General features: G+C 43.4%; 1 protein-coding gene across 4 annotated transcripts in view; it reads right to left on the bottom strand.

Annotated features, from left to right (window-relative positions):
• MAPRE2 (microtubule associated protein RP/EB family member 2) overlaps positions 1-20126 on the bottom strand; it is a 100603-nt gene that overhangs the window by 50473 nt on the left and 30004 nt on the right. Inside the window, exon 1 of one of the 4 annotated variants that reach the window (XM_075744145.1) lies at positions 7827-8067. The exons of 2 other annotated variants lie outside the window; for them this stretch is intronic. In XM_075744145.1, coding sequence (XP_075600260.1) covers positions 7827-7945 — 119 coding nt within the window. In that variant the 5' untranslated portion in view covers positions 7946-8067. Of the gene's footprint in view, positions 1-7826; positions 8068-20126 lie in introns of those variants that run through there. One more of the 4 variants, XM_075744147.1, reaches the window with a different exon arrangement.

Here is a 20126-nt window from a genome sequence, read left to right on the forward strand (position 1 = left end):
GCTGTATACAAAAGCTCCCGTGGGACTTCCATATCACTGGGTTATGTACTCCACTTCCATACAAACAATTACTCACAGATTCTACAGTTATTTTAATAAGCTATGATTTGTGTAACACTGAATCCATAAGTAAAGCAAATGCATATTCTACTTCAAATATTTCAGTGCTTCCTATTCATGATATTACTGGACTAGCTCCACAGAGATTAACCTTAAGAAGCGAAGCATAACAACCATATAAAATTTGCCTAAAATGAATTTTCATTCCCCCCAAATTGCTTAATAGATATTGCCAGCAAGCCAGTCCGAGCATCAACACTGCATTCCAGAGCGACAGGTAAGAATTTGCGTTCATGTCCATCTCTGAGTAATTACAGCTGCTTGGGTAGGAGTTCTGTACAGGACTAAGGAACCTTGCTGTAGGGGGGACAGTCACTTGAGTTACTCCTAAAAGATAAAACTGAAGTCCATGGATCTCGCCAATTAGCTCTCAGGGTTCCAAATTGCCAAGAAATATAAAATTGAAAAGTAAACCTCTGAAAAAATACACATGACCATATGGAAAAACGGCGCATACAGCATTGTTTTGCGCTGTACCATTAGAGCAAAATAATCTATTCCTTTACTCTGTCAACTGCCACACTGGAGAAGGGCCCATTTTACACAGAAGAAATCCCAAACTCCAAACGGAGAAGTTTTCAGTTTGCGTAGCTTGTTTAAATATTGTTCCAGACCACTCAAAGTTTCTGTTTCAATTCACACGAGCTCACACCACCATTTCTGTTCCATGCAGGACCCAGATTCACAGGCTCCATCTTCCACCACCTCAACCCATATTTCAAACTCCTTCCCCTCCCCAGTCAACACCAGTGAGCAATGCAAGGCAGCCATACACAAGGCCAGAAGATCAAAACCAGGACCTGCAATGCCTGTTCCTCTCCAGGCAGAATGATTTGGCACAGTTGTAGGATTTCCTACGGAAGCTACATCCTTAAGTCTCGACTCACTGATGAATGTTTACATTTCCTGTTTGGATAGCATAGCAAAAAAGCAGATTTAACACAAAAGCATGGGGCTCTATGGGAAACAGAAATTATTTCAGAATGGTTAAGCTGAGCCATTTAATGGGTGTCCTTTCAGTATATACAGTCTTCTTTATCAAATATTTAATAATTTAGTATACCACCAGAAAACTAGACAAACTTCTGCCAAAATATCACAGGCAAGATTTTAATTTTAAATTAAATATGCAATAGCATGAAGACAACAGAATTGTGTTAAAAAAAAAAAGCCACCGCTTTTAAAGCCCAACAGTTAAATGCATGTTCAGTAAACTTTTATAGCTGATATTGCCCTTCCCCTCCCACCTAATTATAATGAAACAATACGAAGAAGATGCTTCATCGGTGAGTCAGGCAGCAGATATCTGCGCAAGATCCAAACAGCTACACAGTGCTCAGCTAATACCATCCACAGAAGGAACACGGATGTTTTCCATTTACGTTCTCTAGCACTGATAGTAGAAGCAAGCGATCAGTGTTGCTAGCTGGAGGCCAAGATTCAGCGAGGAGGATGCAAGTATCCCAACGCTGTCCCAGTACGGCATGAGTCTCGCTGCCGCCGCCGCCACACTTACTCCACACTAGAGCCTTCGTGCCATCCCGCTCAGTGGTTTGCGTGATTGAGAACAGATGTGGCGAGACCACTCGTTTCCAATTATCAAACAAAGGCTGCAAGTTGCATCTCCAAAATGAAAAGTTGGCACACGATTTATCTTCTTCCTTACCAAGCATTTGCTATAATTAGCTTTGGGCATGAGGAAGGAGAAAAGACTGTCAAATTAAACTAGGCTCCCCCCCAAGCCCCAAAACCTCTGAAGATATTTTTAAAAATAAGTCACTCATTCAAACGCCAAGGCTTGAAATGTAGACCTACTACACTTACTTTTTCTTACTGCCTCCCAAAACAAGTTTTATATCTCAAAAGGTTAGACCAGGTATGTTGCCTGGAAGAACATTCCTGTGGTTCCAGCCTACCTGTGATGAGGTAGCTGCATCTCCCTCAAACTAGACATTTGTGCAGCAATGGAAAAACTCAAAGGAAACAACTTTAAACAGACTCCCTGGGTCCACAGCCCCACCTCCAAATCACCCTTCTTTCACAATGAAGCATATTTTTCAGTGCCTGTTTTCCAGGGAGGCTAGATTGAAGAAAACAGGCAAAAGCCAAAATGTCTATTTCTAAAAGTGACAGCATAAGGTTCAGTTCTCGCATATCCTAAACTCCCTCCTTTTCTTTTTGTTAGTATGCCAGAAACACACTGCTGTTGCTATGCAGCTCAACAAGGTAGTTTAAAAAAAACCCCACACCACGCAACAAAAACCAGAATGCAGCCTCCCACCTACAGGATGTTTCCGAAACACGGAGAGACTGAGTGCAAATTAGGTGTACTCAGACATTTTTGGTGAGGGCGCTTGGGTGCAAGCTGAGAAGATGGTGCTGTCTGAAAGTTACTTTCAGTTCCTTACACAAACTGAGCTGCCTGTAGACTGTTGCTTTCTTTTTCCCCCCTCCATAAAGTTACTTCTCTCTTAGCCCCTGATTTTAACAAATACCCTCAACTCCCAAAACATTGCGAAGATCTAAATCCAGGTCCAGAGAGGCAGCCCAATAATGCAGGCACGGACATCTAGGCTTCAAACTACCGATGCGGTATTGAGCCGAGTCATCCTTGTAACCCTCCGAGACGTTTACATGCACTCAACATGTGATCCCCGGTTGTCTTCAAACAGTTTCACCCTGTACTTTTTCAGAGCTGGACCTGCCCAGCAGAAGATACTCACCAAAACAGCTCTCCCTAGGCAGAGAACTCCCTAATCAGAAAACAAGATTAAAGAAGAGCAGCAGCGGCAGGAAGCCAGCTTTATGAAAGTGAAAGAAGAGAAAATAGAGGGTACCTAAGCTCACAGGAACCAAGGAAAGATTTCTGCATGGTGTCTCTTCTGCTGGCTAGGAACTGCTGGCTGCTCTAAGTCACCAGAATGGTCTTCTCTTGGATAGCTAGTAACTATCTTGTTGCAATCCAGATGCTTGACAGACAAGGGGGTTATCACAAATATCGCTCTTAGAAAAGCTCAAGCTAAACTTATGGGGTGTGATTTATGTTGGATTTTTTTAAACAAACATTTATTATTGCTTCCAGTGAAATCTTGGGCAAAATTCTCATAATCTGCAATAGGAGCAGTTAGACCAAGACCCAACGCCTCCAAAAATAATGTTTCAGTTACTAATATGTTTAGTAGCATTTGCCTTGACTAGCATTTAGTTTCAGAGGATGAAAACAGTCATGCCTGTCTGCACTATAAAGCGAGAAGACAACTTACTGCTTTTACTCTGTATCATCTTCCCAGTTCTCAGCAAGATTGGGCCTTAATGTACTAATTTTATCAACACAGTCAGTCTTTTTTTTTTTTTTTTTTACTGCAGTGGAATTACCTGCTTAACATATTCAACACAACCTAATTTTAGAGCAAGAAATGCCTTCTGCCCAGAGTTACGTCGAAGCACTAAGTCTCCCTTTGTACCCTGAGTAAAGCTGCACGCGTGTGGAAGGCACAGAGTAGCCAGAGACAGCGGCAGGGACGCATCCTGCAGAGGGAAGGATGCTCTCTGCCGTGCAGGGCCAGCCTCCGTCCGGCAACTCATCGGGAGTTGGGAAGACAAAGAGCAAAACAGAGTTTTGCTCTAACATAAATCTTGATTTTCAGTGTGGAAGTTATCAGCTCCCACTGCAGTAAACCAAACGCTCTGTAAAACCCCACAGTTTATTTCAGCGGCAGGTGAGGAAATCACCGCTTCCAGTATTATGCACTGCACATCAGCAGCTTAATGATTTCTAAAAGGAAGGTGACGCTTAAGAAAACCAAATCTTTAGAACAGATACCATTAGAAAGGTACATACTCATACATAGGAAAGAGGTTTTTTGGTTTTCTTTTAGCTTAGTAATTTGAAAAAAAATAATCAGGAAATTACCCCCTTTCCCCTCGCTTTGTGAAAGTTCTGGGTATGAAACTAAATATAGCCACTGTTCAAAGGACCAGAAAATCATTTTTCTAGCAGCACATAGATAAACGAAAAGTTAGGCATAGTATCCTGCAAAGGAGGGTACAACAGTTTGTCCCTTTTAGACCGGAGTGGTTTAGGCTAGGTGTGCCATTCAAACCTGGAAATATTTCAACTCTTTCTACAGCTAGCTTTTGAAAATACGGTGAGCTTATCAGCCACACAAGATGCCTGGAGTCTGGCAAAAAAACACTGCAGACATGCCCTGTTTGAAAAAATTCTCCACACAGCTGTTGATTTGGTTTCTCATTGAATTTTTTCAGTTGTCTTTGAACATACAAGAAAAACTATAATTAAATGTAATGCCTTTCTCAGAAATCTGCCCAAATCTATTTTGGGCCAACAAAACGACACCTCAGTTCCAACCAAATTTTAAAGTCAGTCTCCTGATCCAGGGCACCTGAAACAGCATTTCAGCAGAGAAATATAGATTAATTACAGTTATTTACTCTGAAAGGTAACATCTCCCCGTGACTACATTTTATGCCAAAGTGCCTGGTTTCCATTTACCAGCTAAGTGACACTGGATGAGAAACTTAACACCTCGGGCCTGTATGTCGCAGTCTGCAAAATATAATATGTCCTTTGGAAGACTTGGTAAAACTATTTGTGGCTTTGCATACGGAGCACATGGTTGGGACTCATGTGGTACAGGTTCAATTCCCTGCTGCATCCTCAACTCAGTGGGTAACTTAGGGCAACTCCTTCCATGTCAGCTTCCTAGTCTGTAAAACAGTATAAACTACAGCTCTTTTTAAATCTGCTTCAGGAGTTGGGTATCAACTCTTTGGTAGGAGCTTGTATTTGAAACAGTAAAGCTTTTTTTTTTTTGTTTAGGTCTGAGAATATCTAAACTGGTAAACACAAATTTATTCTGATCAACAAACACTACTTCTGTTTTAAAATATTTATGAAACAGAGCATGTTAAAAGAAGAAAAATAAAGCACTTCTGATATTACAGGAGAAAGAAGTGAAAGACAAATACCGAACCTCTATACATATGGTAGATGCAGTTTTAACTTCAAAGCAAAGCTGCAGTAGGCACAAGCGTATTGTGAACAAAGCACATACTTCTAGACTGTACAACTGCTGATCCGATGTCATGCTCTAGGCTGTGTTTAATGACATATTTATTCCATATTTCTAGATACAGATGGAACAAACCAGCCCGACAATCAGAGGCATAGCAACTTGATGTGTCATATAGTGAAGTTGTACAAGCTGCTCCGTAAGTCTGCTCCAAAGTCAGCACGGCACCAACAGTCCAGCGTGGCAGCGGGCACAGTACTGATGGCATTCATCTGGTATATTTAGCGATCTGCTGCTGCAACTCAAACTTAGCAAGGATCAAACAAGTCTAGCTACTAGAGGTTTTCCAATATCAAGGAGAAGTTTCACCACAGTTTTCACGTATTTTCTTTAAGATATCCTTTTTGTTATGGTTAACATTTACATCACAAAGTGCTTAGAGCTACGGATGAAAACAAATTCAGTATCATTCTCCCTCCCCCCCTGGAGAAACGGGGAAATCAACAGATTATACCATGACTCTGTAAATCAGGGTGTGTTTCCACAAGGCGAAGAGAGCCTAAATAGGATTCACCAGTGGAAATTTTTATTTGTGCATTAAAGGTTCATTTCTGAAATATACTGAATTTGATTATTTATTTACTGCCCCAAAATAACATGCAACGTAAGCATTAGTAGTTCTGCACTCCTTCATATTGCTCTAGATATGGATACAAATGGATACAAAGCTCCACATGACTAAAGAGGACTCTTCTGGGTGAAAGGCTATTCAGATGCAGAATACTTCACAGTTTCTGGAAAATTGGGCAAGTGATATAATCATTTCTGTCACGTGCTTAACACAGCAGCCTCGCAAAATGTCTTTTCTAGACATAGTTCAAGGTATGACATGACAGGCAGAAGGACAAGAAAACTGACTTGTTGATGGCTGCAGAAAATTACATACAAACGTATTGGGAAAGGATCATGGAGAACCCCATTCAACACAGGTTTTCCAAAGAACCCTTCTGAAGGAAAGCAGTGAGATAGCAATCGGTAGCACCTATGACATGTCAGAATAACTACAGATAGATGCATGATAATTCATTTCAAGTCTATTTCATATTTCTGCTTAGGTGCATGATGGAAATATAGCTTTCCTCTAAGGCAGAATCTCATACTGCTCAGCTGAAATTCAGATATAGGAAGTGAGAGCTCCAATCGTTCTGCAAGCAGAAATAGGTCTTTACAAAAGCAATTTTGCTACTTTGTGCTAAATGGGTGCACGGGGGGCTTTATTACACAAAAGCGTCAATAGATTCAAAGAGAAGGACAGACTAAATTTTGTGGTATTCAAACAAACGACACACTTGGATCTCCAACATGTTTCGCGATCACCCGTCAGTGTGTGATCAACAATGAGATTCTCTGTTAAGGTTACTAATGGTCAGCTCTCCCGGTAGCAGCTCTGTTATTCCTCAGCAGAAGAAAAATCACTGTGATTTTCTTCAGACAAACAAGCCAAGTCATCCACAATTGTTTTCATCTAATCGAGCATACAACTTGCCACTTTAGTCAGATATTTGAAAGCAGCATCATTTCCTGCTGCTTGAAAATCAGCTTTAAGGGGCGTGTTCTCTGCAGAGGCATTGCTTGCTGTCATCCAGGCAGTATTTAAAATAACTGTATATTAACATAAGGGGAGCTACTGGCCGTATTATCACCCTTCGAGTCAGCAGCAAGGAGCACACAAAACCAGTTGCGTTCCGGGCCGAGCCGCGACCCTTATCAAACAATGCAAACAATTTTAATGAGCTTATCTGCCGGAACATATTGTCAGAGATGTTAATGCAGAAGCGCTGCCAGCAGCGCATGCCAAGCGATTCATCAAAAATGCCTATAACTGCGACAAAGGACGTGCCCCCCCAATACAAAAAACGATAAATACAAAATGGGGCTGGCTCCGGCCGCCGCGGCGGGCGGGGGTGCCGGATGGAGCCGCCCCCCCCCCCCTCCTCCGTGCACCCCCCCGCCCCGACGAGCGGGGGGGGGGGGGGGGTCGCTGTCACCCCCGGAGCGGTGTGCTGGGGGAGGGAGGCCCGTCCCCGGCCGCCCCACCGGGCAGTGCCGATGCCCAGCGCGGGATCCCGGCCGGGCAGGGGCTGCCCGCGCCCCGCCATCCCCGGCCGCCGCCTCCCGCACAGCGCCGCCTCTGCGATCCGCAGCGAGGTGCTGCGGCTCCTTCCAGGGGGAGCTGGCTGCCGGCGCGGGGTTCGTTCTTTCCTTCCTTTTTTTCCCCCCACCCCTCTCCTCTTTTTTTTTTTTTTATTGTTGTTATTATTATTTATTTTATTATTTTTAACCGCCTTTCTTCCGCCCGGGAGCGTCGAGCCCTCGCAGACATCCCGCCTATTCACCAAACGCTTTCCAGCCGGACAATGCCAGCGCCGCCGCTGCCCCCGTCCACCGGCGCCGGCGGGGCCGGGGCTGTGTGCGTGTGTGTGGGTGCGTGTATGGGGGTGTGTGTGCGTGTGTGTGGGTGCGTGTATGGGGGTGTGTGCGTGTGTGTGGGTGCGTGTATGGGGGGTGTGTGTGCGTGTGTGTGCGCTGCAGCCCGCTCGCCTTATGCAACCGCCCCCCGCGCTGCAGCCCCCCCGCCCCCGGCCGCCGCCGCCCCGCTAGCCGCCGCAGTACCTGTAGGAGCGCTCCCCCCGCACCGTGTGCTTCCTGAAGGGGATGATGGTCCCGTTATCCTGGATGATGTCGTTATTGTTCTCGCCATTTGGGGACAGGGCTTGGGTCGGTCCGGGCATTGGCGCTCCCGCGGCTCCGCAGAGCCCCGCGCTGCTGGTGTGCGGAAGGTGGCGGCAGCCGACTCTCGCCGCCCGCGCCGCGCCGCCCCGCCCCGCACGTCAGCCCCGCCGCCGCCCCACGTGACCGCCCCTCGCCATGGCAACCGGCCGACTCCGCGCCTCGCCTCCCTCCGCGCCGCGGCCGCCCCGCTGCGCCCAGGGGAAGGGGGGGAAGGGGGGGGGGCGGGACGCGCCGGGCCCGCTCCGCCCCGCGCCCCCACACAAAGAGCCGCTCATCCCGGGGGGGGGGTTCGGCAGGGACGGCCCGAGGTGTTAGGTGGTCCTTCCCGGTGCAGGCGGACAAAGCGCTAGGGACGGCCCCACGCACGGCCCCCCCGGCGGCCACACCGTTATCCCGCCACACAGGCGGCACCGCCGTCTCCGCGCGTGTCCCCGCACTCGTGGGCGGCGCAGAAACGCGTCCTTCTGCCCTCCGGGAACGGTGAGCCGAGCCCTGCCCTGTGACAAGGGCAGCTACGATTGCGCCTTGGTTTTAAGGGAACAACCGGTACCCCATCATCACCCTCCCTTCCCCGATACCTCCACATCACCCGCCTTTTCCCCGATACTACGGAGCCACCTCGGGCTCAAGCTCTCGCAATTAGCACGAAACGAGCCCCGCCACACGCGGCTGTTACAGTGCCCAGATGGGAGCAGCACAATTCACCCACCGCCCAGCTCTCGGTAGGATCTCCCCTCTGGCTTGGCGTGCCTGGGGTAACGGCACAGAGCTTGCCCTTGTCTGCCTGCCCACAAACACAGCTTGTGTGTTTAGTACGGTAGGCACTTCGTTAACAAAAATGTGCATAAATATTAAACGGTAGGAGAATACAAGGATGGACTTCTAACCATAAAAAAAAAAAGCGTAAGAAGGTCTAAGTTCGCTGACGCTATTTTTTTCCCCCCCCGCCTGTTCCCACATCTGCTGCTCCGCCTGGATTTCCACCCTCCATCCCCTCCCACCCCAAGCACCAGGATGTCCGAGTTACCCAGTTCTCTACCCACCCTTACAGCTTCACTGGAGAGCACAGGAAAACACCTGTCAAGCTGCACTGCACATTTCCAGCTTTTTCCTGGTCTCAGGCTTACACAGAGAAACCATTTGATGGCACATCCTTTAAAATCTTGCTTGGGTCAGAAACAAAAAGGGAAAAAAACCTGCGAAGGTAGTAGCACTGTATCTAGCTCTGTTAGCACCACCATTCACACAACCTCTCATCTCTTCCTTCCCTCATTTAAAGGGGTTTCTTCCCCCCCCCCCCCCCCCCCCCCCCCGTCTGTTTCCCTCTACATATCTCTGATTTCTGCATATCTCCCCTTGCCTAAATAGCAACATCCTTCGAAGTTTGATGTTAACCACAGAGCAATGCTGGTCATCCTCAGAAGCAGATCTGAACTTCACTGCGGTAAAACCTACCCTCATGTCCCAACAGTGGATCAAAACTCAAACATTTACCACATTAGAAAAAACAAACTATCCAACTGTTTACAAATTGTTTTCTCTAAACTGAAGCCAACAATAGTGACTACAGGAAACTGAAGCCAGCAAGAGTGACCATGGGCACAGTCTCTAAACAGCTCTGTATGACCTTAATGCTGTTAGATGCAAAAGAGTAAAAATTATTTGGGCTGATCTACCATCATCTTAAATAAAAAAAAAAAAGGACCCCCAAATCCAACTCTCCTAAAATGAGTTTTAAGGTGACAGGTCAAATGGAAGCAATATGAGTACTTCCAATATGTTCTCAGAGGCACATACTGACATTTTAATAAAATTCAAAAGTTGGGAAGTATGAGTTTGATCAGGTTTTACATCAGATTTTTTTTTTCCTGCATGAAGAAACTGATTTTACAGAATTTTAAATAGTCTTTATCTAACCTTTCAGACTGAAATGACACTTTGCTGAAAGCTTAGTTTACATGATTATGCTCATGATATAGACTCTGGATTCACAGAGAGTTTGTAAGGTAAATACAATCAATAACTAAACATCAACTGCACAGCACTTGGATCACTGAAAACCTACTTGGATTTAAGTCAGATGCATACATTAACAAACACACAATGCAATCTCCAACAAAACTCAAATTAGTCTGCCAATTCGCCATGGTCCTCTGAACACCAAGACAGGAGGTTTTATTTATTGTTTCTGCCAAGTTTTCAAATATACTCAAATTTTGCTTTCAGTAACCAACCTATGGCTGTTCACAGTTGACATACTTTACTGAAAAATGTTCCATTCATCTGGCAACAGTAAACCCACTGGAGAAAGTTGCCTTTGACTCTTTTTCAAAACAAGCAACAAAATACATTCTGCTAAAAAGGCCAATAAGTGTCTTAGTAACACTCAAGAGCATAGAGAAGCCAGAAATGCTGCGTAGTGACAGAATATAAAAATAATCTATAGCAGGTCTCTAGCTGCCAGACATAACCCTACCTGCTCTGCTAGGCAGCGAGCAGTAAAACACTCTGCTACCCTAACTTGTAAAAATATTTTTATTTCTTCACCAGTGGCAAAGAACAGAAGCTTCTTTATTGAAGTCTCCAAAACTGTTTAAAACATGTACCGGCAAAGCTGCAGGAGAGAAGTGCAGGTGAGGACAGCACAGCAGCCTTGCTTCAGACCCCTTTTCTTGCCTTTGCATTAGGATTTAAGGTCAGAAAACACACGCTGCCTCAGCGCAGTACCTTACCTTTATACAGCCTGACCCAGGCCTCAGCAAAAGACGTCTGGCGCTGGTTTTCAGAAAGCGCATGCTTCTTCAGTTGATTTGCCACAGTCTGGGGGGCACAGGGTGCAATATGGATTCCATATGCATGGCACTCCCTCCACTTACATCTCCGTTTGAGCACTGCGTGGCCCACAGACACGACTACGTGCAGGAAGCCACCAGCCTCTTCCTCCCACTTTCATCGTTCTGAGCAAAGAGGTCTCGGGCGTGGATCCAGCGACACAGAACAAGAGGAACCTGCTGCTCTTGAGTGCCTGTACATGTGTGCTGCCTTTATAGCTTTTACATGCAGTAGGCATACAAATAGAAAAGCAGCTTGAAGAATAAAAGGTCAGCATGGTGTTGATAAAACACCCACCTATGGTATGTTGAAAGTACCAAAATCTAGTACTCAAGTGATATGCAGACTAAGCAAAGCAAAGAGCCAGGAAAGCAATTAATGCTTAAGTGTGGAATTACAAAACCTGATATAATAGATTTTCAAGCACTCAGAACCACAGAAGCAATGGCTGGAAGGGACTGATGGAGGTCATCCAGTCCAACCTCCTGCAGGATCATCACCAACACGAGATCAGGTCATGTTTAGTGACATGATCATAGTCTAGTCAAATCTTGAAAATCTCCAAGCATGGAGATACCACATCCTCTCAGGGCAACCCACCCCCATGCCACATTAGCCTGCTGTTCCCCATTTCCCACCCGACTTTGGCTACAAGGTGATCCCACACTTTCCCAGAGAACACAGCAAGTCCCAGCTGTGCTGAAAACAAAAAAGGCACTACCCTACCCCAGCACATGCGCTGCAATACTTTGATTTCTGCTCTGGTGAACCAGGTAGAACGAGCACTAGTGAGCACTGCAACAGACCTAAATGACATTCTCCAAAATCTGTTTGTTCCTTCCTTCTCAGAGCTTTCATTTTCAGTTCCTCTCTCCTTACTTGCTCTAGACCTCTCTCACTGCAGTAAAAAGGCCATGCAGCATTAATTTATAATGCCTGAGAGTGAAATCCCCTGAAAGCCCAAAATGCAGTGTTAGAAAGGCCTCAGGCATGCTCAAGCCCAAGTTTTATACTAGGCAGCTAATGCAGAAATAAATTACGAGTATTTTAATGCTGATAATAAGTGACCAATGCACAGCCTCTGAAAACAGAGGTGATGACCACACTGAAGACTTCTGCTGATACATTTGTCAGAAGATAAAAAACACCAGTTTTAGGGAGCTTTGTATGTGACATAGCCAAAGTGTAAATATAATTAATGATTGCAGAAGTTCCCCACTGCTTGGATAACTTCTCACCTCCTACTCCCCCACCAAAGAAAAACACATTTAACCCTATAGTGGCCAATGAGCATCCCTCATCTCTGACATCTCTGTTCATTTTCAAGTTTGTAAAGGAATTGGTGTGATATTCCTTGCATTGCCCTTAGAAGATACCTCCACTACAACTTCAAACTGTAGCAACACCATGCAAGTATAATCATTTTGGCCCATGTACTTCACTTTTCAGAGGTGTTTCATGAACATTCCTGTCACAAGCGCAGTTTTTTCCTCTGGGAAAGAATGAGAAAATCTAATTTCAGGCAAGCAAGCAAACAGCTGTAAGGTAGCAACACCTTTTGTAAAGCAGCAGTCCTGGTCAATGTAGTCTGCTATTCTAATTTAACTGCTCTCAGTCTTCCTTTATCAGGATGAAGATTAAAAAACTCTGCAAAGCAACAGATTTGCACACTGTAGAGCAAAATAAAAGTTATTTCTAGCTCTCAAGTGTGTGTGTGTTTATCAGAAACCTGTGCAGAAGTCTCCCTGAAGGAGTTGGCCAACAGCATTTAGACTTGAAAATAAGTGAACACCACAAAGCAGGAAGAAAGTTTGGAAGAGATAAAAAAAGGTATTCTGTTAAGTCTTGGGCCCATCTTGCTTGTTCAAGGAAGCCCCAATTCATTAAGGTACATAGACACACTTTATTCCCAGCATGAGTAGATTCAATAAGAGGTATATAACCATGAGCATACTTAGGCTTCATAAGAATCATCCTAATTTCTAGAGTATACACCTTGAATAAAAGTTTCATTTAATAAATTAAAATCAGAAGCCTTAGGAGATCCAGATTTGCATGTTATCTTCAGGAAGTACAAATGAGGTACCTGCAACTGCATGTCTATTAGAGAGCCCTGGCTTGCGCCAGCCTAAATTAGTGCACAGTTCTAGCCTGCAATGATAATGTATTACACAGAAACATCCATAAAGAAATTAGCAACAGCAATGTTAACACAGTGAACGCATATCAGATATGATGTGGTGTATGATAACTTTCAGGCTGATCTGGGTTACGCAGAACAACTCACATTTACCATTTCACTGACAGACTATCAACCACACAGATCAGCCCAAAGGAAAAACTCCCACTGTGGCATAAAAATCACTTCAAGTGAAAATTCAAAACTAGAATTTTACAGAATTTTTGTTTACATGGCACCGAATAAATTCATCCACCCCTATTCCGTCACTTCATTCTATGCCTTAAATTTCAGGGCGCATTGCATTTAAATTCACCATACCAAACAGCAAATGATAATTTTGTCAGGACAAAGAAACACTGCATGAGTTTTAATAAAACAGCTACTTATCACTCCAGACATCCTGTAGATAAAGAATGAGCTTCCCACCCTTGGGGATTATAGTGTTGCCACTTTAAGCAAAGTCTTGATTATTTGCCTTCCCTGGAGAGAGACAGAGAAAGAGAAAGAAAGAGAGGGCTGTCCCAATTACACAATGTGCATGGACCACATCCCTATGAGGTAATTCAAGTCTATTTTTAAATATACGGACATATTTATATTTCAGAGGTCACATTTCATATTTCAAGAAGTGTTCTGTGTCTGTAAGGAAGAGTAAAATAAAAGTTTGTGTCTTTGTCAGCTAGGCATTCTTGAAAATTTAGCCTGGTAAGCTGCAAATCCAATCTGACCACTAGCATATGAATTCCTCACTAAAGAAAGAGGTCTTGAAGAGCCACAGCCTGTGGGTTTTTTCTTCAAAAAGGCAGCAGCTACCTTTTATAGTTACTGTGGAAATCACATAGAAATCAGAGGATTATTTCAAGATTCAAATACTGTCTACAAAACCAGGGGTTTTTTTGTTCACGGAAACAAAATTTCAGAAACCCTTGAATAGAAGAGATATTTTAAGACTAGTTATATACTTTTAATATTGTTAGATTAAAATTAATAAATAGGTTTAGTGAACATTTATTAAATCTATCCATTCCAGGGTTTAGCCAAATCCAGCTGCTTTAAAGAAAAAAACCAATTCCTATTTAGAAAGGAGCACTCATTAATACACATCAAAGGATTCTGTACTTAAAACATACAAAGTTCACACTGAATATCCAAAAATATTTTTATCCAACACTTCCTACATAACAAAATGCTCTATTGAGAGCAGGAAACAGTGAAGGATGGTTCCAAAGAGCAGTTTTTACTTCTATTAACTCCAGACTAAACCAAAATTTTGAATTCTTTAGTGTCTGTCACATTTGTGTTCAGTGATACCCACTGGGCTATAGCAGAGTTTCAGGCACACCTTGGGGAGCTGCTTTCATCTGAAACCCTGTAAACGGAGGCTGTGATCAATAAATGCTTGAGACACTGTCTCAGTTTGCCTTTAATACTGATTGAAAGGAACTGAGGCAGGAGGCTGACTCACAGCTCATTCACGTGCATTTACATGGAATTATTTGGCTGGAGCCGTTCTAGATTTACCATCACCACTTCCATTTGCACCAAGGTGTTAACTAGTTTTCCAGGCTTGTTTTTGTCAGAGTTCAGATGTAAAGACTATGAAGATCCAAACCAAACCCATTCAAAATGTTCAGGTAATTTGGATTCCTAGACTTTTTTTTTTTTTCTCAGAGAATGACAGAACCTGAATTAAATAAAAGTGAGATTACTGTTTTAGAAGAGAGGGATTTGGGATATTGAAGTTTCCCTACAGTACAGCTTATGACTGTTAGTATTGGAAAAAGTCAGGGCTTCAGACACTCATATCCTAAACAAAACCAATGAAACAAGTTATGAATGGTTAACACCTCGAAGGGTTTGGAAGTGTGAGACAGTAGAAGAAAAATATATTTATATATTTATTTATAGATTTTCAGCTGTTGAGGAATCTTTGGCTTTCTTGGGGCTAAAGAGAGGTGTCTGAAGAAAGAAGACAGAAACAGAGAGGAGTGGACAATCTGCTTCTCTGATGTTCCTTCTTACTGTTCTACACTAAAAATAATCAGCAATATACTTTGAAAGCATTTCAAGTCTAATGATATACTTCATAAAAGCAACATTGGGGCCTGGGGGAGGAGAAGTGAACAGCTTTGCAATACCATTTGTCAAGGGTGGAAGTTTCTAACATGAAAATCTGATATGGCTGTATCCCACACTAAAGCAATACTTTTATTGGCCGATGATTACTTCCAACACAACTTGCTCCATTACTCTGCTGAAAACTGGACTTGACATTGATTTACATACTAAGAATTCAAGAATAGTTAATAATGGCTCTTAGGATCAATGATTTTCTGTTCAAATTGTACAACAAGCATTTTGAAGCTGATAGCCATTTGATTTGCACACGTTATCCAAGTAATTTAATGCTCCACATGACTATCCAATACCTGCACGTAACACAAGAAGTTTAAATGCTTTGGAATGATTATTGGCTAAGATCTGTTCAGCATATAGTATTGCACCTTGTCTAGTATCAGCATTACAGATACTGAACAGATGCAGCTTGCACAGGGTTTATAATCCATCACAAGGAACATTACATTTATCAACATTTACCAGACTGTCCAAGACACTCACTGCTGCTGAAGAGGAAGGGAGAAGGCTGGCACAAGAAACTAATGGTTCCAGCAGATGGCAAATTCAGTTTTTGGATACTTACTACTGAATCAAAAATGCTTCAACCAGCTGACAGAAAGGGCTGGATCATTACAAATCAAGATTCGAATGGGTTACTCTGTCCCAGGAAACTCTTAATTAGATGTCTGTCCTCCCACACCCAGCAAAAAGCCAACATAAACATTATTACATACTAGCTAATGTGAAAGAAATACAGAACGCATTCATGCCTGACCAGGATCAAAATCACACTGCCAAGTCCTTCAGTGGTGTGTGAGTGTTTCCGTGATTGCAAACCCCGGCCCAAGTATCCGGTGCCTCGCTGCAAAATACACTACGAATAGTTTCCTCACGTCATTACAGCGTGCTACACATTATTCTCTTGCAAAGTGAATGTGTCTCACATGCCCATCAAATTGGTGAGCGCCAAGAAGTTACACAAAGTAGTGTGCTTTTTTGTTTGTACGCCGCCTGCCCCTTCTCTTGGTAGCTGCTTTTTATCTAGGATATTCATAGCATTTTACAAAATCTAATTTCGGTCAGCTTTCCTCATTTACAAGCACACAAGCAGGCCCTACTGTTACGATCAGCTTCCTCAAAACACTGTTACACATCTGTGCAAGCTTCCCCTGCTTCACCCTCAGTGCCACTATGGTGGGTCCCCATCCCTTCCTCCACAGTTTGCTTCCAGATCCATGCAGTACTTCCAGCTCTGCAGTTACACAAATCCTATCCCTTTTCTTCATCGCTACAACTAGATGAGCTCCTTCCTTTTATCTCAGGATTTCTTCCACACCTGAGGTTTTCCCATTGTTCTTTCTTCCATTCTTTCCCATCCTTCCTTTGTCAAGCATAATCCTTTGTAGGCTTGGGCAATTTCCACTTTCCTTCATCAGCCACCTGCAGAGAACCTGGGTCAAATTTGTTTCCTTCCCTCAGACAAAGTCCCCAGCATGCCTATTGTCTAGCTAACATACTATCATTAGCTAATTATGCCTCATTTTATCCAGACTGAGAGGTGTGTGCTACAGTACTTGCCTGCTAAGGTGCATGCACATTCACACGCAGCCATCCCAAGAAGTGACACCTGTATTTGAGGGCTGCATGACACCCAGGATTCGCACACCTCCTGTGACACATTGCTGCCATTGACATACAAAAGAGCTGAAAACCCTGAGGCAGCTCGGCACCTCTGAAAAACTAGGTTGCAAGGATTTGCTAGCCATCAGTAGGTCACAGAGAAATCAAGGAGTGCTTCCTCTTTGGGCTAGAACAAATACATGTATTATACACAATTTTTTTAAACAGAAATTGGTCTTACCATTCAAACAGACTTGCTCTTAGTTATTTCATGCTCATTACAGGCCAAAAACAAGCATCTGAGGCACTCTGTTCTTTACTGTCTGATAATTCCTTACACACATGCTTTTTAACTTGCTGTGAAGTATTTAGAACTGTTACAGGCTTGTAAGTAATAGTTACTGTTTGCAAATGCTAGAGCATTTGGGAGCAAGAAACTGGTCTTCTAAGTACAATTTCATTGCTACTTTACACAATACCATTACTAATTGTAAAGTTTTAGTTTCCTTATTTATTGATGGAAAAAGAGACTTTTTCCAAAGGCAAGTCAATATTCATTATCATCTTAGTGTTTATCCAAAGCTTTTATTAATAAAATAGGTTTCAAATGAAGAGGAAAAATAATGTTCACAGACAGCTTTAACCATGCTACATCTATGTTAGTATTCTGAATTAAAAAAAATAATAAAAAAAAGATTTGCAAACTGTGTCAGGAAACTTCTTACTGACAGGTATTCCCTAAGAGGGTTTTTGGAACCTGACATATTAGACCAAGTTTCTATGAATGCTTTGAGCCCTTTATTAACCTATTGCTGCAAGTGCTTTATTTAGATACTAGCACCCTACAGAAAGCTTACCAAGCACTTTCTGAAACCTTGAAATTTCAAATTAGCCAAAAAATGTCCTTGCTTCATTGTTAAGAGGAAAAGCTAGTTGGGAGAAAGCTCCTGCTGGCCTGCTTTAGTGGAAGGTACATCTGCTAACAGCAACACACACAAATACCAGGGCTTGGGGAGGAGAAATGAAGCAGCAAGAAAACTTGCAAGCAATGTGCAACAGTAAATTTTCTTTATAAAGTCAGATTAACAACTTTTTGAAATCACACCTAGTAATTAAATTAATAGTACCACAACTGCTACCATAAATTTGTGGATCAGATGTGATACCAGCTGAAGTGCTACTGTGACTGTATTGTATTTAAACGTAGAGAACAGATGAAATGTAACATAAAGCTCACACCCCTACTCTAAAATAGAGGGAGTGCCATTAAAAACGTACACATCTCCATTCTGAGCAGACAAGAACATACAGAAAGTGCATGATCTTACTGAAAAGATAAACAGCTGGATTTACTTGCTTCCATTAACCAATGACCCACTTGTCAAACATAAGCTGTAGATTTAAAAGAGTGATTACACGAAGCCTCTTATATTAGACAAAAAAAGATCCTAGCTATGAAATCAGACCAAGCCTGAAAATACTTGAGCGCAGTCAGTATTGTTCTTTTATACAGACACAAGACGAAGACCAGTTATACTTTTAAAACATACAATATAATGTAAGGGTGTTTCCTATAGTGCTGTTCAGAAGGCGTTTATCCCATGCAGCCCGCTCAGGTCATTAGCGGTGAGCCAAATCCAGGCCTCGTATAAGAGGATGAAGCTCTAATGGAAGCCACTGCATAACAGACCTTAACGCGGGGGCACTGCCAGCTTCCTTCAGTGAGGAACGGGTGTTCCTGGAGAAGTAAAACTGCGCATCTCCATACTACCTGGTACCCATGACATGTCCTGGCCCTATCTAATCACTCAGAGAGGATTTTTAACAGGGACTGCAAGCTGTGTACACTTGGGTGGCAGATCTCCAGCTGAACCTCTTCGATGGCAGCCACCTCAAGCCCGACTTTGCCCCTGTGTAAGCGCCTCCCACCACATCCCGGCTTCTGTGCCTACTCCAAGCTCAGGTAGGAATAAACCTGCAAAACTATACAGATGATTACAACATTTGGGCTTGAGTGCAAGCCCTGAGTTAACCACAGGAAACGTATCAAGGACAACAAATTACTAGGTCCCAAGACACTGAAAACCTCTAATTTTGCCGCCTTGCATTATAACTCAACAGCAGTGCAGACAACAGCCTTCCTACACTCTACCTAAGGCTAAACAAGTCTCTAAGAAGCCATTATTATAAGCAACATTTTTACTGTAAGGAGAACTTGTAAAATTAAATGTGTGTTCCTTCCACGTGACCTTAGTAGCGTGCTGTGTGCTGCCAGCGACTCACGCTTTACTGTGACTCAGTGTATAGGGTGATTTTCTGGAAGCTGCAGATCATGGAGCAACTTAACTATCTAAGAATCTCAGTAGTCAGCTAATGAAAACCAAAGTTTCCATCCCCAGTGATTGCAGAGAACTATTGGAAAATGCTGATATTTGGATTAAGAAAATAAACAAACAATAAAACCAGAAAGGCCAATAACAACCAAAACAACCCCCAAACTCCCATCCTTAAAATAAAGTGCAATATTTCAATTAGGTCTTTCAAGCCTTTCCTTACTCTTGGGTTCCTAGCAGGCACGGTGGGTTTCTAGGTGCCTGTCCACGCCCTGGATTTTACTCTGCTGCTGGAGGCCCCGGGCAGCCCGGTGCCTGATGCGCAGGTACCTGCTTTAGCAGCAGCATTGGAGAGGAGGCCAGGTAAGCCACGTAGCACCTACCACACCACAGAACAAGGATACGTGCACTTCACAGAGAAGAAAGTACAGATGGGAACGCGGCCATGGCACTGAGCTCCACACACCTCCCACCACACCTGCAAAAGCATTTTGGTTGCAGCTCTTTGTCGTATTCCTCAGCAGCACTTGAGGGTCACCACTGTGTGCGGTCATCACTGTGCCATCCCAACCTTCTCCTTCCACCTTCCTTTCACGCTGCTCCACCTGCCTTCCTTTCTCCAGCTCTCCTGCCTTTGCCTTTCCTTCCCTAGATGAAATCTAGAGCTACTGACCCCTTTGCTGTCAGCACCTTCTAGACATTAAAGCAATCAGCATGTGATCACACTCGCAGTCAGTATTGCAAACAGACCAGCAAGACACAGACTGCTAGAAAAAGATCCTCTGTTTTCCTAACAGATCCAGCCCAACCACAGGCTCAGGGCAACTGCACAGAATCAGGTCCTGCTCACATTTGCAAGATTATACTTATAAAATCTAGAAACCGCTTTGAAAAATGACACAATTATTTTTACTGCATCTGGATGCACTACAAATACTTGATGCATCTGACAAGGATTAATATTTTTTTAAAGTCCTAAAAAAAAATTTTTTTTTTTGCTGTTGGAGGAAAACTCAAATCATGACTTGAATCATCCTTTAATAAACATTCTCCAACTTCTAAATTGACAGGCAAGATGCAGAAAGCAACAAAAGA

The sequence above is a fragment of the Balearica regulorum genome, chromosome 2 (assembly GCF_011004875.1).
Source record: "Balearica regulorum gibbericeps isolate bBalReg1 chromosome 2, bBalReg1.pri, whole genome shotgun sequence".
Taxonomy (NCBI): Eukaryota; Metazoa; Chordata; class Aves; order Gruiformes; family Gruidae; genus Balearica; species Balearica regulorum.